General features: G+C 43.8%; 1 protein-coding gene across 11 annotated transcripts in view; it reads right to left on the minus strand.

The window, feature by feature from the left end:
- Positions 1 to 275: 275 nt before the first annotated feature.
- The window catches only part of myo5aa (myosin VAa), a 66,088-nt gene continuing 43,589 nt past the window's right edge, over positions 276 to 22,774 (minus strand). For 3 of the 11 annotated variants that reach the window (XM_021309668.2, XM_021309666.2, XM_021309667.2), the window contains 24 exons: positions 21,507 to 21,663; positions 21,127 to 21,366; positions 20,776 to 21,024; positions 19,534 to 19,627; positions 19,272 to 19,420; positions 18,208 to 18,321; positions 17,939 to 18,073; positions 16,634 to 16,690; positions 16,292 to 16,519; positions 15,930 to 15,938; positions 14,784 to 14,884; positions 14,624 to 14,680; positions 12,093 to 12,173; positions 9,749 to 9,947; positions 9,210 to 9,275; positions 8,756 to 8,849; positions 8,206 to 8,355; positions 7,868 to 8,022; positions 7,675 to 7,764; positions 6,329 to 6,479; positions 5,796 to 6,078; positions 5,551 to 5,725; positions 5,380 to 5,460; positions 276 to 3,675 (listed from right to left, as the gene is read on the minus strand). In XM_021309668.2, coding sequence (XP_021165343.2) covers positions 3,523 to 3,675; positions 5,380 to 5,460; positions 5,551 to 5,725; positions 5,796 to 6,078; positions 6,329 to 6,479; positions 7,675 to 7,764; positions 7,868 to 8,022; positions 8,206 to 8,355; positions 8,756 to 8,849; positions 9,210 to 9,275; positions 9,749 to 9,947; positions 12,093 to 12,173; positions 14,624 to 14,680; positions 14,784 to 14,884; positions 15,930 to 15,938; positions 16,292 to 16,519; positions 16,634 to 16,690; positions 17,939 to 18,073; positions 18,208 to 18,321; positions 19,272 to 19,420; positions 19,534 to 19,627; positions 20,776 to 21,024; positions 21,127 to 21,366; positions 21,507 to 21,663 — 3,268 coding nt within the window. In that variant the 3' untranslated portion in view covers positions 276 to 3,522. The remainder of the gene's footprint in view (positions 3,676 to 5,379; positions 5,461 to 5,550; positions 5,726 to 5,795; positions 6,079 to 6,328; positions 6,480 to 7,674; positions 7,765 to 7,867; positions 8,023 to 8,205; positions 8,356 to 8,755; positions 8,850 to 9,209; positions 9,276 to 9,748; positions 9,948 to 12,092; positions 12,174 to 14,623; positions 14,681 to 14,783; positions 14,885 to 15,929; positions 15,939 to 16,291; positions 16,520 to 16,633; positions 16,691 to 17,938; positions 18,074 to 18,207; positions 18,322 to 19,271; positions 19,421 to 19,533; positions 19,628 to 20,775; positions 21,025 to 21,126; positions 21,367 to 21,506; positions 21,664 to 22,774) is intronic. The other 8 variants (XM_021309678.2, XM_021309672.2, XM_021309676.2 and 5 more) reach the window with 6 other exon arrangements.

Here is a 22,774-nt window from a genome sequence, read left to right on the forward strand (position 1 = left end):
GTGGAGTAGGTCTACCCAGGGTGTCTTTCTACTCAGGGTAGGTTGACCCTTTCTTTCTGAAACGAGGCCCTGCTGGTATTCCCTGCCTCATTTCTTTGGGCTTATTGGTTTAAAGGCAATATAACAGCTCTGTATTAAATAATTTAACGGAAAAACACATTACCATAGGATCAAATACCTGTTAAAAGCATTATTCTAAATGTGGATTTTTTAGTTTTACCTTCATTTTGCAATAAAACTTCAGGACTCAACTAAAAAGCAGCCGGACCACCTGACAGTGCTGAAATCTTTTATTTTACTTACAGAGTTGAATGTTTATTCCAAGTTTCCTAACGGTGAACACATTCACAAAGCACAGCTACCAGAAACTACAAACAGTCCAGTTTGTCAAATGTACACATGGGTTTGGAGGGGGAAACGTATCCGGTACCGGATTCAGCATGTTTGCGCCAGTACCACCACATCTGGGCTCAGAACATTTCACTTTTGTTTTGTGTATAAACAACGTTTAAAACGGCACAATTAACTCTAGTGCTGATGAGAACAATGAGCATTTATAATGTCTGGGTCGTATCATACAAGCAGCTTTCTGCTCATGTGTGAGAACGGAGAACAAAGCCATGACGGCGTTTTCTCTGCTCAACTAAACCAAAGGGCCTCACAGTGCGGTGAGTCTGGGCTTGGGTTCAGTTTTACAGTCCGTACTCATCGATTATTTATCAGCGTCCCTGTGCAGCGTTCTGGCAGAGGGATAAACAGAACAACCCGTCTTACACCAGCTGCAGGACAAGGAGATGCATCATCGAAACAGTAAGATCACATTTTTAAAACTTCTACTCGTTTAACAGCGGGAGAACACGGAAATCCTGCAGTCATTCACATGATGAGTAAGTCAGATAAGGCTTCTTCTACAATGTGCAGCTAAAATCATGGTACACTTGTTGAACATGAACATTCAAATGGTGGATTAACTCCTCCGTTACTGTCCTTTGAAACAGAACCAGCAGATATGTTCTCTTGGCACAAGCCATACTTGTTACACAGCAAACAAATTCAGACAAACAAAAGGCTGAATGATAAAAACGTGGTCCCAGTGAGAGCAGGTGGACGTTTTCAACGTGCTGCGCAGAAAAACGTCACTGCGGATGCACCGATCGGGCTATTCCAGGCCAATTTTTTTTTTACGCATTGGGATGTTTTAAATCTTCTAAGGATTATATCTCATAAAAGAGGAGAAAAAAAGTTTTGGCTGTTTAAAAGTTTTAAATCCAAAACAAAAAAGTACCATTTGCCTGGTGCATCTCTAAACCTCCCACTCTCTCTTTAATCCATGACCAGATGTTCAATAAGACGCTTTATAACTCCTCTGGGTTACGGAGATTTCTCTGCTTCGTTTTGTGTCCGACTCTGAAGTCCAGTTCTAACATAACCAGGATTTTATCAAGCATAAGGTTTTTGGTAAAACAATGATCAAAGGAGTAGAGGCAAACATGGCTCATTGTAAATACTAACAGCACAACAGGATAAGCTGAAAGTGCAAAGCAGGAGGCAGATAAGAGAGTTGAGGAAGACAGAAGAGTCTTTGTCACAACATGGGCAGGTCTCCTAGATGTTTCCAAACAAGTGGACTCCACTCTTCACTTAAAGTAACATGCAGGCTAATTTCTCAAGCTGGTGATGTCTGTAAACCCAGATCCATGCAGGTTACGTGAATGAAGCAGCAGCACTTCATGCATCATGGTTTCTACAACCCTTTGCTAAAGAACCAGATATGTTCAAAAATCTGTACAGCGACTAAAATAAGACAAACCTATCAGATAAGCACTGAGCCAGCAGTTAAAATGAGACCGATCAACTTAATTGGCGTGTTTTAGTAGCAAATGCCCATGTTGTGTCACAAAAACAGGAAGGCAAAAGTGGGGATGAAGCAGAGAAAAACGTAATGTTGAACAGATCTCTGGCAATTTCTGCAAAACCAACTTACAAAAAAAAAAAAAAAAAAAAATCACTTCTGTTCATTTTGCTTAGTAAGACATGGCTTTACAATACAAACAATCGTAAAAATTGTGAAAATGAAATAAATAAGCACACAAAGATAACGGAAACATTTGCCTGACCAAAACAACTTAAGAAGAAAAATAAACTAGGTGTATGGTTGTACGAACAGATCTGTGCTTTCACTGCAGTGTTTGTGGATGATCAATGGAGGCCCAAAAGTGACAATTCAATAAATAAATCACTCAACAATAATTTTAACATATGACACATGAAACATGCCATTGATAACAAATGTTTACTTTGTATGAGAAGCATGTATAATTATTTCACTATTCCATGTGTAATGTTGTGAATGTCTCACCCACCCCCCTCCTAAGCCAGTGGGCGGAGCCAACACTGCTCTGGGAAAGGTAACTGGTCTGAATTATATTCACTGGGCAGGATTACCATTACAATTCTAATTAAATACAGAACTTTAAACTGAATTCTTAATTATTTGTCAAATGTAATTATTTAAAGGAAGATAGTTTGCCTTTAAGTATTTAATTATAATATGCTAATTATTTTTTACCAACATAAATAATTATCTGATTCATTTATAAGATGTTGCAGCTTTAATAATGACATAAGCAAATAAGTATTTATTTCTAACTTTGTGGCACATTGGGCCCTCCGTAGATTAAATGTTCCGGGTTCATTTTCTTGGCTCTGGTCAAAGCTGTAAACAGTAGAGCTCTTGGTAGGCTAAAGCCCCGAGCAGAGATTAAGTCTTTATAAGCTCTCTTCTCTTAAACCTGCTCTACTCTGCCAGAAACACACATTAAAACATTTAAGTTTAAGACATAGCGAATCATAATCTGTGCCTGTATGATATAATATACTTAATATAAATATCGTATATCAGTGCAGCTAAAGCGAAGCTGTTTAACTTGTCCTGATGGCCTTTATCCTTTTCTTTTTCTAAAATGGCAATGAGAATAATCTTGAAAAGGGAGGTTGGCAACATAAGTTCAATAAATTAAATACAGGATATACATATTATTTATTTTCATATAGATATCTTTGTGTATAAATAATATAGTACAGACAATGAGTTTTGACTTGGCTTGACTGTGCTCAGATGGTGAATACAAGGATTTTTGCATCAACACGTCCCAATAGATGACAACTTGCTTAACTTACTCCTGGTGTGAGATCTTTGCCTCCTTTGCTCTTGTGATTCAGACATGAACAATAGCTATGCTGATGATTGACTGGGTCCTATGGCTTCTTTAAGCGGCAGGATTTTATACAAGCATTTAATGGGAGCCTATGGGGCGAGTAGTGTGTGAGTTTGCCTGTTTTTGAGTGAGAAAGGGCAATACTTATCTAGAAAGTGACACAGATGTGCGTGCATGTCAGCGTTTAGACAGAAAATGTTTGTTCAGATTGTGTTCGTCCACATTGTTTTCAAGTGCTTTATTAACATATTCATATTCTTTCATGGGCCGGTAGGCGGCGGTCGCAGCAGGGATTGGGTTCAGCTTAGACTCTGGTGAGGAAGCTCAGGTTCAGAGAGGTGGGGATCTGGATGGTTTCCAGGGCAAGGGAGGACGGGTTGAACGGAAAGGTGACTGGATATATCATTTTGGTGTCCATTAACAGCTGAGGGCTCTCACAGCGGTCTCGCAAGCGAGTCTGAAAGAGGAGAAAAGAGAGTCAGAAACAGCTTTATTACTGTATGTGGAGGCGGTTTCGGGAATGAAGCGAAACAAGGAGGAACCCTCCTGCTATCCCCACCGGCTGATAAAAAAAACAACAAACGTTGACACACAAGTTTCTGAAAAACTGTCTTAGGCTATGTTCACATAGTAGTCAAAGGCAACCTAAACGCATTCTTTTTGCCCATATGCAACCCATATGCGTCTTTTTAATGGTAGTGTGACCAGCCAATTCAGATCTTTCCCCCCCGGTGGACACTCACAGATGGACGGTGAACTCTTTTACTATTTACAAACCATGAACCATGTCTGAAGAAAAAAAAGAAAGGATCAAGGACACCTCAGATTTGTAGACGCAGATATGCATGCTGTATTTAATTCAGATCTCTCAGATTTAGTGAGGCTCCCTCTCATTTTACATGCACTAAAGGTTTTGTCTCTTAAGAGTGCTCAGGCTGCTGATGGAACCACAGTCTGTGCTCGCAGAACAAAGCAGGCTGCCTGTTTTCCTCTTTCCGAGGTCCAGAAGGTGGAGGAGGACCTGGACCTGTGCAGTGTGTATATCCTATACCCGGGGAAAATAATTTCCCTGCGATCAAAAGTCCCTGGTATTATACTTAAAAATCCTCTTCGTTCTGGCTTAGAAAAAAACCCATAAAGCTCTGAATTTTAACTTCATCAGACAAACTTTGGAGCATTCGCAGCTCCCCTCTCCGTTTTGTCACCACACCACCCCCCTTGTTTCTCTGGAGTCCGCATGAGTGGCAGGATACAGATACAGCTTCTCAGTCTGCCTTTGTCTGTTTGACCTATGCTGCCTTCATGCCGCCACCCATTGGATCGGAGTGGTACTGCAGTTTTCTTCACAACTTTCCCACACGTCATTGGGCTGTTTTACATAAATAGTCCCAAACAAATGGAAACACGTCAAACTTAAAAGCCCCAGGCTTTGGTTTACTCTGGGAAAATAATAAATACAGTAACCAGTATGTTTGCATTGGGTGGTTACTTCCACCGGAGCTATGATTATTCACTTGGGAAATGGAGGTGACAAGGACGGCCTTTAATAAAATGGTGTTCATTTAAAATGGTGACGATATTTTTCTTTTTACATAATTTTACCTTTAAAGCCAGATACTCTCGCAGGAAATGCTTAACATGTTCAACTCTGTAAACATCCACTTAATGCAAACACGATGACTGTTTAAAGGTTCATAAAGTAACCGCCATGATGCTTTTGATACCGGAGTTATTTTAGGATGGTAAAAAGTCTGCTTTAAACTTGGTGCCACTTAAACCAGCTGTTACTTTCAGCCGTCAGGACCAACTCATCAGGATTTACACTAATGAATACACCAAGGTTTTAACAGAACCACACCTCATATACTTTTAACTACCCACACTATTTACAGTGTGCATCATAGATAAATAACTTCTGAAAAAGGAACGTTACTACTGGCTGAATAGACCTGAAGTGGTAGCTGCCTCTGACTTCATGACTGACTCAGAACCGGGCCTTCACCAAAGTTGGATTTGATCAAAACCAGTGGTGGGCTCTGGATGCCTGACAGTTTTAAGGGTAAATACGAAAATAGCAGTACAGCCTGTACAAACAGCAGAAGTCTGAATCCTTTTGTCTTACCAGACCATAACAGTTATATGACACGCCTAAATGAATTACCTGTATGGTTCGTATGAAAGCGACTGACACTCTCTCCTCAAACTCATTGACTGGAGTGTAGAGGTTCAGGACCTTTACGATCTGAAAGAGACACGCCGTACCAAAAACCCGTCAAGGAATGGGATTTATTTCAGGACTTTCATATTCTCGAAGCGGTGGCTGAGAGTTTACCTGAGCAGTGGTGAGGGCGTGACACATGGAGCAGATGGCGTCGGCGTCTTCGTCCGTCTTCTTCTTCACCTGCAGCAGCTGGGCGGCCTGGATCAGAGGCTCCAGGGTCTCCTTGGCTCCGCAGTTCATCAGACCCTTGTCCCTCAGCCACTCCTCCAGCTGGCTCACATTGTACCTGCACACACGCACCGTTACCTCAGCTCCTACAGGGAAAGAAAGCCAACCGTGCAGCGAACGCCTCCTACCTGATCTGCATGCCTTTGCTCCAGGAGCACATGTCCTTGCGCAGCAGCAGGTTGTTGAGGGTGACGGCGCCGATGATGTAGAACAGCTGCTTCACCACCTGCTTGATGAGCTCGGGGTCGGTGCCGTGCTGGCACATGGTGGAGTGGAAGGCGCTCAGCTGCCGCAGGATGGAGTCCAGGGTGTAGGTGCCCTCGTCGGCGATACTGGACGTACGCTTACGGAGACCTGTGGGCTTCACTCCGGACACGCCTTGGATGGTCTCGTGCTCCAGCATCCCCGATACTGCAGGGAAACACGCGCACATACAGTGTTTACACCATTGAGCTTCTGCACACTTTGTCACATCACACCTGCCAAAGTCAGCGTGTTTAAGTTGGATGTTGCGTGATAGACCAGCATAAAGTAGGGGATTACTGAGAGGTGTAAAGGAAAAGTTTAAAAAAAAAATAACGTCTCTACAACCGTGTCATAACAAGGATGAAATGTAAGTGTATGTCAGAGTGAGCACACAAGCAGACGTGCCCCTACACACCTATCATTGGCTGGAGGATGTTCTCCATGCATTTGACCAGCTGCTGGTAGATCTGGATGGCCAGGTCGCTGATCACCTGTCTGTACTCGGCCAGGTCGAAGTTGGACAGGCAGTGCTCGTTCTGCCTCGATGAGTTGCTCTTCATAAAGGCCTGGGGCAAAGAAACAGAAACATCTGCCTTCAAAAAGAGAACAAAAGCAGCAACCTTTCTACACCAGACGCTTTGGAAATATGGAGACAAAAGCCCGCTTTGGTAAACATTCGCAATTTCGATTTCAATATGTGAACACGGCGCTAAAGCTGTTCCTGAATTTCAGACTAAAAGGAGCGCTGATGCTTTTCGTATCTCTATGATTATGTCCTGCATTCCCGATGTTAGTGTGGTTTTGATGGGAAAAATCAGCAATGAATTAATGGAATGTTTACGTGATTATTTCTATCGGTAAAGAGTCAAATCGTTGAAGGAGAATAAAACCAGACAAAAGGGACACAATGATGCACAGATTTTAGCATATAAAAGCCCTGTGAAAGAAAGGTTTTACTACAGAAACCCCTGGGGAGGAGAGTAGATGGAGCTAATTTTTACTAAAATGTTCTGGTTACATATTAGGTTTTATAAAAAAAAAAAAAAATGGTCTGAAGATGAGGCACACCTGTCAAGGGACTGCATTACCCAATGTCCCATTGATTGGCTCAGATCATGAATAAATGGGACCAACAGGAAATCCACCCAGAAATCCCAGCAGAAACACATGTGAAAATCTTTATTATCAGGAATCTTTATCATCTGATGGAAAAGGTGCACCGTGAATAGGTTCATTTTATTTGTTTATACGGTCCACACAAAACCTTGCCATCCCTGGAATGATTTCTGCCTAAAGTAATCCAGTAACTTCATGTTCCTCCTGACTAGACGTTAAATGGCCCAGTGGAGGGAGCTGCAGATTAGGGTGATGGCAAAAGGCTCTCCATTCTTGGCCTCATCCCCAAGGATAAATCTTCAAAGTACCGGTGGAAACCTAACCCTAAGCACATTAAAAAGCGCTCGACTGCAAGGAAACCTTTTCATTGATTTTTGATCATTTACAACCTATGCTTTTCTATAATAAATGTAAATAAAAGGTCATTTTTTCCTCACTGTCTTTCTACATTGTTTTCTTATCTTCTCTAAGAAACAAACTCTTTGGTTGAATGAAAATCCTTTTAAAGGGGTATGAATAATTTTGGGCTCAGCTGTTGTCCTGCTGGCAGCAGAGCCAGACTCTTATGGAGCGCTGGTTCTGCCGGGGAGGATGAGGCGTGTTTGACAACGCGGCGGCTGGTATGCGTTGGAGTCTTGGAGTCACCTCGTCTCCGCTGTACTGCTTCAGACAGTGCAGGAAGCGGCAGGTGTTGGCCAGCCAGAACGACACCGTCTCAAAGTCATCGCCTCGTTTCTAGGAGAAGAAGAAGAAGCGTATCAGTCTCGGTGCACGCCGGCTAACAAGCCCTTTCCTTCTCACCCGCCTCCGCTTTAGGGCTCCCGTGACACCGACGCACCTTGAGGATCTTCTTGATGCTGTTGATGGTGGATGTGAGCAGCGTCCGGACCTTCTGGTCGTCGTTGACGTAGTCCGCGTGTCTCAGACACATGAACAGGATGTAGGCTGGCAGACCTGGGATCAGATTCACCGCTACGCCGCGAGGTTTCAGCTCTGGAAAGGCCAAAGAAGATAAACTGTGAACGAACCGGTCATTATCAACTTTGTCCCATTTTAAAAGTCATTACAGCTTTTGAGAAATATCCACATAAAAACCAGAGCCTGGGAAGTTTGAGGAGCAGAACCAGAATCCAGGAAAACTAAGAACTGAAGCTGAGAGAAAATGTCTGTCCGTACCCAGAATGAGATTCTTAACCAGCTTCATTTCATCCTCCTTCTTGTACTCCAACATTCCCTGGAAGTCTTTCTCCCTGCGCGGGATGTTGACCGGGTGGATGGGCTCCTCCACCATCTGTCCAGGAGACGTCTGTCCCTCGGTCTGACCCGCTAGGAAACAGAGTTTATAACACAGTTAGATTAATATCTGCAGCACCAAACATTATGTGTACAGTCTGAAGATGCACCAAGGTGACCATGATCGATCACAACCCACGTCACACTGACGATGAGCAGCCTTAGCTACTGATGAGCTAAGGCTGCTAATCAGTAATACAGGACACTAAAGACAGAAGCGTCAGCTCTGATCATTCCGTCTTTGGTAGAAATCAGTGAAAGTACATTTTGTGGTGAATAATCTCTCCCACACATCGTGAAGGTGCTGCTGCTACTCCTAAGCTAAATAATTATGACCATTCAGAGCTGAAGGCCTGTTTTAATGTTAATTCTAGCTCTCAGGTACTTGTAGTGTCAAACGGTGCATTTTCGTTACAGTCTCAACGTCCCGTACCCCCCATCTCGCCGATCCTCTTGGAATAAACCTTCAGCTGCTTCTTGAGCTTGCGGATGGTTCTGTCCTGCTTCTCCAGCTGCTCCATCAGATCCTAAAAACAAGAGGAGGGAACCGTGAGGCCCGTTTTTTGGACTGAACCCCAGCACTTAGCAAACGTCACCCTCTAGTGGCTCACAAGAGAGAAAGAAACCCGAAAGCGAACGCAGAGCGGGTCAGAGTTAGAGCTGCGGTGCTGATTATTGCTTCGGAGGAGAAGAAAGGCGGTGAGGACTTTCTAGCTGTTATGGAGGAGAAAAGTGTGCAGAGCTTCTTCGCTGTGAGTTAGAGCCAAGGTAGCGTGTTCGCTCAGAAGACACCCGTCTCAGTTAATGCTCTCACACACACACACACACACACACACACACACACACACAGACTAGCATGCAGGCCAGCACACGCAGACTCTACATACAACCATCCGCCGTAATATGATGACTCGAGCCTCTCTGGATGCCGTGGGGTCGTCGGCCATCAGTTCCTGTCAGGTGATAACGTCCACACGGTCACTCGCTTCTTTAAGCGTGGCCCAAAATCAAAGTCACGACACATTATAGCATGGCGCGGTAAAGGCAAGGTGAGTTGGACAGTCCCATTTATCTATTTCTGGTTGTAACTGGAAGGGAATAACTAGAGCCAAATGTTTTTACTTCATAAGGGGGTCACCTGTCTTCTAGGACCACCCTCATCATCTGATAGATGGAGTCCAACTCTCAGAAGACTGGACCTTTTCCTGTCCATGTTTTCACGGACAGGAACACTGAGTCTAAAGTAAACAGCAAAATGGCTTTAAAGGTTTATTTTCTAAAGAGCCATTAGTTGATGAAACCAAGCTGCCAGCTCTTCTGTCTCTATATCTGTTTTTTCCCCAGTAAAACGTCTCATTGCAGAGAGGACATTATGTTGGAATCGCTCCTCCTGCGTGCGCTTGTGAATGGGCGTGTTGGAGCGTACCAGGTTCTCGTTGGTGAGCCGCGTGATCTCGTGCTGCAGGCTGGCCTCGATCCGCGCCTCCGGAGGCAGCTGGAGGTTCTGGGCCAGCAGCTGCTGCTGCCGGTTGTTCTCCTCCTTCACGTTCTGCAGCTCGCCGCGCAGCGACTCCACCTCGCTGTCGTAGGTTCGCCGCTGGGTCTGGAGCTGCTGCTCCAGCAACCTGAGGAGGAGGAGGGAGGGAGGAAGAGCGTTATGTTGGGAAAAGAGAGGGGTAAAAACGGGAGTTTGTTCAGAGCGCGCTGATGCAGGCCGGTAGCAGCATGCTGTGCAGAGACGTGGACGGCTCATCTCAGCAGGATGTGTTCGTCCTCTGGATGCACTCAGAGAAAAGGTAGGTGAAGCGGACAGAGGTCTGAGTTTTAACTGAGCAGATAGTCTAACATGCAACAGCTGCACTCCACTCAACATCTAAAGAGACTTATTAAAAAAATAATAAAATTCACTACTAAGCGACAATGTTGTCTTTGCCTATTTTTGCATCCGGACACTAAGAGGAGATTCTTAGCAGGGCTGCAGAGTCTGCTGTGCACGAGAACATGCATGAGCAGGACAGGTCAGGGATCGGCCCTGCTGCAGGACCACGTCTCTGCAGCATCACAGCGTGAATCAAACTCCACTGAAACCTTTACTGCAAGCCTGGATTATTGCTCGGTGGAAATTCTCTGTGAAACATCGTTTATGGAGTGAGGAGTTGAAAATTAAAAGTTAGAGACCAACAAGCCTGGGTCACATATTGTCCTCTCCACACGATCTGGCATCTCAACCAGAACAAGGTCTGCAGGTACGTGTCCAAAAAGTTGAATATTGTGAAAAAGTTTTGTTTCCTCACTCTTTTTAGACAGACAAACTCATATGTAGATTCATTAAACACCGAATGAAATATTTCACGCCTTATTATTGTAAGTTTGTTGATTGTGGCAGACAGATAATCAAACGGCAACATTCAGAGTCTGAGAAAGTTAAATCGTTATTGTAAACTCAATGATGATTTAACTCAAAACACCTTCAAAGGTTTCCTGAGCCTCTAAACGGACACTCAGTCTGGGTCAGTAGGTCACAGAAACACGAGGAAAACTGCTGACAGGACAGATGTCCAGAACACCGGCACCCTCCATAAGCTGAAGAAGCTGTTTTTTCACAGCATGCTGTACCCAAGCATATTCACTGTAAGTTGAGTGGAAGGAAGAAGTGTGATAAGTTAAGGGGCACCAGCAACAGGGAGATCCCAGCATGGAGAGGATGGTCAGGGGAAATCCATTCAAGAAGATGGGGGAGCTGCTCAAGAAGTGGACTGAGGGCTGAAGAGCCACCACTCACAGATGAGTCCTACACATTAATTCTTCCTGACTCAGAGAATGTCAGAAGCATCTGATCTTGGCTCAGGAGACAAAGATCTGCACTGTTGCTCAATGGTCCAAAGTCCTGTTTTCAGATGAAGGTAAATAAATGGCAAGGCAAGGCAAGGCAAGGCAAATTTATTTATATAGCACAATTCAGTACAAAGACAATGCAAAGTGTGCAAATGCAGCTTTTCATTTGGAAATCAAGGCCCCAGAGTGTGGAGGAAGAGAGGAGAGGCACAGAATCCACGTTGCTTGATGTCCAATGGTGCTACTGCTGTTGCTTGGCCTGACCTGAGCCCCATATGGGCTGTTTGCAAGAGGAAGATTAGTAAGAAAAAGAATGAACTTATTCAAATCTTTGGAGAAGTACCTGCAGAATAAAAGCATAAAACGTCCAACATTGACTCAAAGGCCTACATCACAAAAACTGAACTAAAAATGAGTAAAATTTTCTTAAAATGAGTGTATCTGACCTTGATTTCAGCAGGTAAATAAGATGATCTGCCAATGGAATAAGATTTTTGCCCTTAAAATAGGATCAACTCATCTCCATCAAGTGCAGGATGTCTAATGATCTTATTTTAGGGGTTAAATACTCATTCCATTGGCATATAATACCATTTACCTGCTCAGATCAAGGACAAAAACACAAATCTTAAGAACATTTGACTTTTTATAGATCCGTTTTTTGCAGTGTACAGCTTCCACACTGCAGCATGGATTAGTAGCAGAATAACCAACCAAAGCTTTCAATAAATCACTCCACATGCTGCTGACATCTCCTCTGACAGGAAACACCCTCTGGAGTGCTGTGTCCGAGAAACAGTGGTGAGTGAAACATTTCCACAGGTAAGTCAAAGCAGACTGAAACACAGAGAGAAGATGCAGCGCAGAAACCCAGAGGCCCACACTCAAACACATCATGCTCTGAAGCCGCCTGTGTGTTTGAGCCTCAGCTCCACCTGACGGTCTCCTTTAAGCCCTGATTGACCAGCCACAGCTCCCCGTCCTCGTTCAGCTTGTGGAGGTCTGGAGCAGCAGATCTGACCAACACACAGCACAGGGGGACATGAACCACGTCAAGAGGGAGGGACAGACCAGGAACAGCTGACAGCAGCAAAAACAATGAAGGACACTATATTATCTATACTGAGCTGTCTGTACACTGCCCTACAGCACATTTCTACCCTGGATTAATACTGTAACAGAGGAATACGTACAAATTTAGCTTTATAAGAATGCGCAGGGCAGGACATCATTAGAAATGTCCGATTAACGTATGTTTGGCTCAGATTTAGTCCTTATGATTCTTTTTCATCACTGAATTATTCGTCTCCTGCTATCACCGCTTTAATCTGAACCTCTGCAGCACTGGACAGCTGCATCTGTAATTTCCTGGCAGAGCGATCAAAGAAAGCCAGGAGCAACAAAAGGAGGAGAGGGATGAGAGAAACAGAACGGCAAAGGCAGCGCTGCCCTGTAAAACTTGTAAGGAAGCTTCTCCTCGTCACCTCTCCCAGTTAAAAGGCTGCTTTTTTTGTCTTCACTGCACCTAAACCCTGTCCAGCCTCACCAATGGATAACAAAAATGACAATTTTCACTCACATTTAGAAATCTGCTGATGTGTTTTCTACACTGAATAGACTTAAAAGTATAAAAAGTTGAAGATAAGACATCTTTCGACACTGTAAACATGTCTCCACTTTTTAACCACACAGAGGCATGAAAGGACGCCTTCATGTAAACAGATGATATCTCACTCCGGGCTGTGGACGCCTTTTCTGCTGCTCATTTTCAAACATGTTTAGGCCTTCAGGAGGATCTCTCCTCTCCACTGCGAACAGCAGCGTTTTCTCTTTTACTTTCAAACATCAATGGACATCCGGAGTCGGCCGTCATTTCTACATTACCCAGTAACACAATTCTCTCTAGTTGTGGTAAGTTTTTATTTTTATGGCACTAGTGGCCTTTATTTATCAATAGGCTGACAGGAAATGTTGAGAGAGAGAGGGCGGACATGCAGCAAAGGTCCATGGTAGGGCTGGGCGATATGTTATAGAAATTATTATACCCAATCCGATTAATCGACTTCTTTCCCCACCTTTTCGTTTCACAAAAAGAAATGAAAGAAATTATTTTACAAACTTGCGTTTATGTCAAGCGTTTCGTCTGGGAGTTGACCTGAATTTAAAGTGCGACTAAATCCAAGCTGTGAAACATGCTTGGAAAACAAGATGGCGGCGCTGCCGTTGTAAGGAATGAAAATACAACTAAATGTTTGCTGCTGGTGGGATTACACAATAAGCTATGAACAGGCTTCACTGCACTTCAAACTACGGTGACTTAAAATAAATAAGGGTGTGTTCTGATGGCGCAGGGGCAGAAAGCATGACCCATGTATGACCTTAGTCCTCAACACGGCTGACCAGGGTTCGATTCCAGCCTGAGGTCCTTTATTGCATGTCTTCCCCCCTCCCCTGTCAGCCTACTTTGAAGAAAAAATGAGCGACTAGTGACACAATGGCTAGTGGTACTACTATTATAAAAATAACAAGTAAATGAAATGACGGTAAAAAATGTTTCCTCTTTACAATATATTTTCCTAAACATATATTTAGCATTGCTGCTACTCCTTTCAAGGAAAAATAAAATCCTGATTCTCTAAAAAATGTTATCTTGAAAATTAGTAAATTCTAATTCATCGATTAAATTGATTTATCCCCCAGAATTGAGGCCTCTTAAAGGACTTAACACTTAACAGAAATTTGTCATGAGGGCTATAACTGATAGATGTAAATATAAACCGAGAGCTGTGTTTTTTTTTCTTGTTCTGTGCTCACGACTGAAATGAGCGAACTGCAGATCTAATGACTGGACAGGGAGGAAAAAGATGATGGATCACATGTTTTACACTTCAAAAAGAAAACTTGATAGACTACAATTGTACGTTTCATTTTGCAAACTTCCTTAAAATGTTTACAGCGCAGAAGCGTTTCAGCAGGAAAAACAGAAAAAGGAAATCTAGTTGAAAAGCTTGTTCCTACAAAATATCAACACTACAGTCAGCGTTAGTCAGAACTACAGGTCGTCTCTCCAGCATCTCAACCATGCGCGTGTTAGACCCATTCTGGACCGTAAATACGGAGACGCCTGTCGAAGCTGCAGAGCTTTAAAACTCACTGAAAACAATCTGAGAGAAGAGAAACTTCGCCTTCAGCCACAAACAGACACCCAGCTCCCATTGATTAGCCACTTTTACCCGCGCGCACCTTTAACTCCACGGCTTCCACCAAAATCCAGAGAAACAGTACATGCCTTTGTTCTGTTAGACCCAAACTGAAGCAGGAGCTGCTATGCTAAACCTCATGCTGCAGGGGGAGGGAAATACGCCATGTGACGCTCTGCCTCAGCGGCGTCGCTCACTGGCAGCTTTTTTAACCCCCATCAGACATGCTGGGATCAGTGATGCGGGAGCCACCTCCCCTCGGTTACCTCAGCCTACTCAGGAGATCCCCGACTTCCAGCGCCGGGCCCACTGACCTGGGAGATCTGGCAGGACATACAGCCGCACACACACACACACACACGTGGCTTTCACAACAGAACACAACACCTTGATGAAGAGGCGAGCTTTCCCGGAGAGCCGGCGTACCTGTTGGTGTCCTTGAGGCCGACGTAAGCTTGCCTCAGCTCGTCTGCGTCCTTCAGCTTGTTCACGTCCTGAGCGAACACCGACGGCTCCGTCATGGTCTCCTGGAAGAGAGGCGAGACAGAGGAGGAGACGGTGGGTGAAGCCGCCAAACGGGAGGAACGACAGCGCGCTTCGAGCTGCATGTGGAGCCAAAGCGGCCAATCGTCCTCATCGTTACGGTAACAACCTGAGAGCCAATCTCACAGAGCGCGCACATGTTTCTTTTTATTAATGAAGCGACGCTTTAATGCTCGTCCACAATATTCAGCAGGCTGAGTCGCTTGGCTTCAGAACATATATACACACTGCAAAAAGGAAACTAAAAGTAGGTAAAATCCTCTTGAAATTAGTGTATTTTCCATTGATTTGAGTTGGTAAATCAAACTATTTGCCAATGGAATAAGATTTTTGCACTTGAAATCAGATGATGGAAATGAATTGTTCTCATTTTAAGTGCAGGATGTCTAACTATCTTATTTTAGGGGTAGACATTCTCATTCCATTGGCAAATAGTCTTATTTAGCTGCTCAAATTAAGGAAAAAAATATACATATTTTAAGAATATTTGACTTACTTTTAGTTCCCTTTTTGCAGTGCAGCTCATATTTAGAGAAGTTTAGCAGAGACTGCTGTGACCTGATCACTAAGCAGACCACAAAGCCATGGTAGGTGAAGACCAGAGATAACAAAAAGCATCCTCACACACAAAAGGATGAGAGAGGTGAAAAAAAAGCAATAAGTCGAGCTGAGAGAGTCGACTTGATGCTTCCGGTGCGAGCTGGATTTTGGTTTCTATTTTAGGAAAAGAAGGGATCTAAAAAGCTGCTTCATGATCTGTGACTTTAGTTACAGCGGAGCTTCATGATACTTTAGTTACAGCGGACGTCTGTGTCAGAAGCCGAAACGCTTCGTTTCAGACGTCACGACAAAGGGCTGCACTGTGGAAACAAACCCAGGAGAACCTGCTTGCTCCTGTCACAACGGCTTTAGCTTAGCTGCTTGGCCATAAAGGCTTGTGACACGAGGGACAGATTAGGTAGAAAAAAAAATAAAACAAAAATAAAAACACAACAGTAACTGATGGATGACTCAATGTATCAACTGTACCTTCTCATCCTGAGGAAAAGCATGAATGGTGGAGAGAAGGTGGAGACAGAGAGTTAGACACACAGCTGGGACAGTGAAACTAAGCAACACAGGCAGCAAATGATCAGACGTTTAAGGCCGTCGTTTGACTTTTCCCAGACGAGGGACATGTGCTCTTTCCATTTGACACAAAAATCATGGAAATGTCACGAGATCAGGAAGAGGTTTCTAACGACAGAGAACGCAATGGGGTGAGGCAACGCGCGGATGTAAGCAGGTGGATGAAAGACAGCGACGGCATCATCCACCCACATCCGGCTACGTAGTTAAGAGCAGCTGCAAAGCGACGGCATCTCAGAAGTGAGACGGCCTTTTCTGCTCACCTTGTGGTGCACGGCTTCCTTTTGGCTGACCAGCTGGGAGCGCAGGATCAGCACCTCCTCCTTGCGGACCTCCAGCTCCTCGCAGGAAGCGTTGAGCTGGTCCAGGAGCACCTTGTAGGCTGGCGAGCCCGGCGCCCCGGCCCCCGTGGCCGCGTCGCCCAGCAGGCTTTGCCTCATCTCGGCCAGGTCGTGTCTCAGCTTCTTGTTCTCCGACTCCAGCTCCTGACGCTGCGAGGGCGGAGAGTTCAGAGAGGTTAGTGCCAGGAGCGGCTCGTGGAGATGCTGAGTGGAATAAGTAGTCCAAACCATTTGCTGTGCTTAGTGCCGGCATTCCCTGCTTACCTTCAGAGACTCGTACTCCAGCTCCGCTCCACGAGCCTTTCTAAACTGAGCATCGTCCTGAAACCCAAAGGAAAAAACACTGAGATGAAGGAACGTGTTGGACTCTAACGCAGCTGATCAGGCAATCCAAGGTCAACATAGATACAAACACAGAAAGCATTTCATTGCATTAAGACAGCACCGAAAACAAGACTTTTTCTTCATTCATTCAATAAGAGCAACGTTTTCAACCTCAGTTTGTCCTTCCACTTAACTTTCATCAATATGTTTAGATCAGGGGTGTCAAACAAAAAATCTTTTTTTTTTTTCCAGTGTCCTGTCTGGCAATGTGGCAATAAGATGCCACATTGCAATGTGGCAATGTGGCAATAAGATGCCACATTGCCAGATTGACTTTCACAAGTGGACAAGATAATAGGAAGAGAATGATAAAACAAATTATTGAAAAAAACATGTACTTTGTTCAATTGAAAATATGCAGTTCCTATATTGTCCACGAGGGGCGCTGCGTTTTAATTAGCAGATTAAACTTCAGGTGTGGAAAAATTCAAATCATTTCTTAATTTTTATCTGTTTGATGTATTTTGTCATGCAGAACAGTGTTTTTAAGTTCCAAAAAATGTGAATAAATGTTTTTCAACATTGTACAATCACTGTGATCAGTTCTTATGCATAATGCACTTAAGTAAATGTTTAACTGAATAAAAGTATTGTTGAAATTGCACATACTTTTCTTAAAAACGCTGAGGTTATTCATAATATATTGTGTAAAAGTGAAATTAACTTAATATAAAAATGAACAAGTCCACATTTATTAGTTCTATTTAATCTTGCAATGAGTTAACTCGTGTGGCCCTCTCGAGATCAGATTAAGCTGAATGCGGCCCTTAAACCAAAATGACTTTGACACCCCTGGTTTAGATAGAGCTCTCTGTGAACACTCAGCTTCTGTAGCAATTACCTTTTGTTTCTCAACCTTGTGGCAGATTTCAACATCTGTTACAGTCAGCTGTCAATTCAGAGGGGTTCATGACAGCGTAGGCCTTAGCGTGGCCGTAGCACAACATTCCTGCTTCTTTTTTCTGAAGTGCTCTTATAACACTCCAAGAATTTGAAGTTATTACGAAGTCGTAAGCCAAAATCATCAAAAATAAAAGATCTATTACTCTGTCCGTAATGGATACACATCTGAGTTTTACATTTTGAACTAAACTCCTGAATCAGCTCATCTCTAACCTATCAGATGCTCCGGAAACACAGAAGGGAGACAAATGAACCCAACAGCACATCTTTGATTAAAAGTACCCTGGCTCTAGCCCGCTGGAACTGGTCCTCTTTGTTTTCCAGTTCGTTGCGCAGCGACTGCTTCTCCTGCTCCAGCTCTGTAACACGTTTCTGCAGCTTTAGAGTCAGTGAAGTATCCATTCCCCGTGTCACGTCCTGTGGGATAAACATATGGAACAGTAACAGGTTTAAACAAAAGCCATAAACACCACATGCCAAACATGTTGGGCCATAAGCAGAAATCTCTTTTCTTTCCTTTAATAATTCTAAGTTATTGATGAAGGCCTCACCTCGCGGGCACGGGAACCTTCTTCCGTGTCGGCGTACTCTGAATTGTACGTGTACTCTGATTCGTTGCTGCTGTGGGTGGAGTCTGTTCTCCGGTGGCCGGGTTTGGAGACGTTCTGCCGACACAACAAAACGTGATTGTTTGATTCAACAGAAACAAATGCAGAGAAAAAATACCTCTTTGTCTGAAGATTAAAGCAGCCTCTTAGGTGCTAATCTATTGCTGAACAAATTGAAACTGGTCTAGAAGGTTTGATACCTTACTGGGTTTTAAGCAATAGTTCTAGGTTTCTGACATCTTTTGGTTCTTTGTGGCAGAACATTGTGCGGTGTGTACTTTGAAGGAAACGTGGAGAAAGGAAGGACTACAGAAAAGGTCTGGTTCTCAAAAACGCCCTCCTACAGATCAACCTGATTTAAAAATAGTTTCTTTTTTAAATAAGCTGCTGTTCAGCTTTTAATGTTCACTTTGGTATTTTTCAGGGATATAAAAGAAAGAAATGGAGCAGATTGGAAGCAGATGACCGTTCATACTGAGCCTGGTTCTGTTGGAGGTTTTCCTTCCCGTTAAAGGGGAGTTTTTTTCTCCACTGTCGCTTCATGCTTGCTCAGTATGAGAGATTGCTGCAAAGCCATGGACAATGCAGACGACTCTCCCTGTGGCTCTACACTCTTTCAGGAGGAGTGATTGCTGCTTGTCAGAGACTTGATACAATCTACTGGGTTTCCTTAGAGAGGAGACCTTTTGACCAATCTGTATAATCTGATTAAATTTGACTTTGGAAAGTGCCTTAAGATGACATGTATTGGTGCTATATAAATAAAACTGAATTGAAAATTGAACTGAACTGAATCAAATTGTGTTTTATGACAGTCTTGTAACACAACATCTCTAAATAACCAATTTAATAGTTTTTTATCCCTTAATTTTCCCTTTTGCTGCTGGACAGAAAATAATTAGATATCAAAGGGTTTCCCCATTAATAGTAAGCATGTAATGAGGGGGCATTCTGTTTAAAAATAGTAAAGTAGAAGTGTTTGTTTGGTTGAGGAGCGTGTTCCTCACCGAGGAGTGGGCCAACTCCTCCTTCAGGTCGTCGTATTTCTCCTCCAGGCGAAGGTGTTCTGTCAGCAGATTCTGGTAGCGAGAGCGCTCCTCGTTCAGGTCCGTCTCCAGCTGCTGAGTCTCCTGCGCTATCGCACGAGCCATTTTCTCTGACAGGACGACACACAGAGGACACGTCTTAGACAAAACAATGGTGCTGATCGATGACAGAATCCCTTTCTGCTGAAGCTCCAGCCGTAAGGTTGCAGCAGGGGAAACGCACCGGTCATCTGCCGACTCTGTTCTTGAATCATCCTGTTCAGGTCGTCCTTCTCTTTCTTCAGCAGTCCGTTCTGATCCTTCAGCTCGGACACCATCTACACAAAAAGAGAATCTGTTTTACACCTACCGCCCCCTTTTAGAAGATCGACTAACCGAAGGCTCGAAGGATGCTCGCTCCAAACTAGAGGTGCACCTATTGTTGATTATACCGTGGTCTGGGTGAATACTCAAATCTGATTGGCTGCAGGGTGTCCCTTAAAAAGTGATGTAGGACACCTACAGAAAAGTTCAGGTCCAATAGCCTGATTGGTCGAAAATATTGCGCTGGCTCAAACATTAGCTGGTAACACCAACACACTGGTTACTTTGGCAACGCACAACAACGAGATTTTAAATAATTCGCTCATCAGCTGCTTGGGAAAAACATCTGATTTTTTAAATTATTACTAATAGATTTAATATTTATTTATTTTGTAAGTGACCATGGTATAAGCGGGATAATGCCCTCCAAGGTGTCCACTATCAGAAATGAACTTTGTGGGAGCAACCGGTTCACACATCCACGTCGCCCATTCATTTCTGATAACGGACACCTCGTCAGCCATTATGTCCCCTACAACAAAAAACCTGATAAATGCTTTAATGCGTAAATTGGGATTTTTTACTATTCAAAGCCATTAGAGAAAACCAGAAACCAGTTCCGGCCAGAAAAGGCCTGATTAATTGGTGCGTCTCTATTTTAAGGATATTTACAAAATTTAAAAGTAGAACAATGTCTCCAAACACGTATACAAAGCGTAACTTATTTGCAGCATTTCCAGGTTTAGGAAAGTCGACCTACTCATCTCAGTCTCTACAGGGATTGTTGATCTACGTGAAAACAGCAAAATAACGGGGCTCTAACACAGCGGCTACCTCAGCAACGCTATCCTGCGCTCACCTGCCCTGGAGCAACATTGCCCGGTGAGCCCACCATGGGCCCTTTCCCCCCTGCTTCCTCCTGCTTCCTAGTCAGCATAAAGAACATTTTGCTCTAATGCCCATTTAAGGAGTCAGGTGGAAATAAAACTGGGGAACAAAGCAAAGCTAAGTCACCACCTCATGTTTCTATTTATAGGATTTTTATCAAAGACAGTCTCAGGAAGCAGATGCTAAATATAAACCCTGAATTCTAAAGTTGAAAACAAACGGACGGATGATCAGGAGACCCGCTACGGACTGCTTCGGCATTTGCCTGCCTTACCGTCTCCATTTCGCTCCTGTACTTCTGTGCCCAGTCCTCGATGGTCTTCTTCTCCTGCTGGGTGACGCTCAGCTCCTTCTTCAGCCTCTCCAGCTCCTCCAGCAGAGACGACACCTGGCTGGTTTTGTTCTTGGCGTCCTCCTCCACCCCGCGCAGCCGGCTCAGCTCGCTGCGCATGCGCTCGCTCTCTGCTGCGTACGAGCTCTCCAGAGAGACTAATCTCTCGCTGACCAACCGGTTGTCCTTATGCTACGGGCGCAGGAGGAATAAATCATTTTGAAAACTGTTGAAGTGACAGAAAAAGGCGAAAACGGATCAAACAGGAAGCGGCTCAGAGGGTCAGGGAGTCACCTGCTCGTCGATCTTTCTCTGCAGCTGCATGATTTTGTTCTCCATGCCTTTGTTAAGCTTCTTGAAGTGCTCCACCGAGCGAGCCTCGATCTTCAGCTTCTTCAGCTCTCGCTTGGCTCTCATCCTGCGGATGCAGCACTGCAGGTAGACGATGGCCTCGAGGCAGCGCTTGTACCAGCAGCGGGCCAACCAGCCGCGCACGTGCTTCTGGATGATGATGGCCTTATGCTCCCGCAGCAGCTGCAGACACACGACCGCGGAGCGGGAGAGACGTTCAACCAGGAGAAATGATGCAGGGTATGAAGGAACGTGTGGAGAGACGCAGCTTTTGGGCTTGTGGACTTTATCGTGCACAGATCTATTGTGTGGTGTGGTCTCACCGCCTGGTACTTCTGCCGGGCCATGTAAGCTCTGAGGATGGTCTGCACGGCCAGAGCGGCAGCCTGCTTCTGTCTGTAGCGCTTCCTTTCCACACACATCCTCTGGTACTTCTGGATGATGGTGGCCGCCTGAGTGCGACGCATGAACTTCGCCAAGCTGTCCAGGAGCAGAAGGATTTACTTTCAACTTGTCCTTACATCTACTGTGAGAACCTCCTGTTTAAATACTGAGAAACTGCATTTAAAGCCTGATAGAGGTAATTATTAGGAAACTGCACATTTTTATAAAAAGAAAACCTTTTTGCTGACTTTAATAAAAATAAAATAAAAGGTCAGGCTTTCAATTTTTCTTTGTATTGTAATTGATAAGTTAGACCAAGAAATGCATTTCTCTCATGTTTTCTGCATGAGGGTTCAGAGAAATACTGACTTTGTTGAAGAGGTAGAGGTCTGAAAAATATTTGCATCAAAAATTATACATTTGGAGTAACAGAGTTATGAAGGAAGATCTTTTGTAACTATATCTGTATTTTTTCCGCTCCTGCGCTGCTTAGAGTGTACCACTAGGGGCTGCTGGGGTTGGCGTTTGTACCTCTTCTCTGGCAAACTTCAATTATAGCCAATTTGATATTCAGTGCCTGTTTTTGCCACATACAAATTCATTTTCTTTTAATTAAAATTTTTCATGGCTTTGTCGTCATTGTGGTTTATCATGGCGGATTATCATTTTGCCCCTTCACAATTTTTGCAGCCGACTTCTTCAGGTTTCAGATCAGATCAGCCATGCGTCTCTTCATGCCGACCAGGAGAACATTTTACACCTGTGTTGTTAACTGGAACGCATTCATTCAATAATTATGATGGACCAGCAGAAAGGTGATCAGAAATATTGTGGGTTGTTCAGGAGTCATAATTCACATGTTTCACAAGTAAAGGGTTTTAGTTATTATTTATCCCCATAATCCATGAAAAAAACTAGTGAAGAACAGAAAAATAAGCAGATCCCTAATGGTTCAAGCATAAGGCTCCAAAATGATTTGTACTATATGGGGAAGACATGGCAGCCAGTGGGTACAAATTGTTTGACACTCTGTAAAAAGAAATTATCTTGAAATGAGTGTATCTGTCCTTGATTGAGCAGATAAATAATCTCATCTGCAAATGGAATAAGATTTCTTGCCCTTAAATAACTAACAAACAATTCATCTCCATCTTATTTTAAGTGCAGTATACTTGAAATAAGATGGAGATCATCTTATTTTACTGGC

This window comes from Fundulus heteroclitus, chromosome 4 (genome assembly GCF_011125445.2).
Source record: "Fundulus heteroclitus isolate FHET01 chromosome 4, MU-UCD_Fhet_4.1, whole genome shotgun sequence".
NCBI lineage: Eukaryota > Metazoa > Chordata > Actinopteri > Cyprinodontiformes > Fundulidae > Fundulus > Fundulus heteroclitus.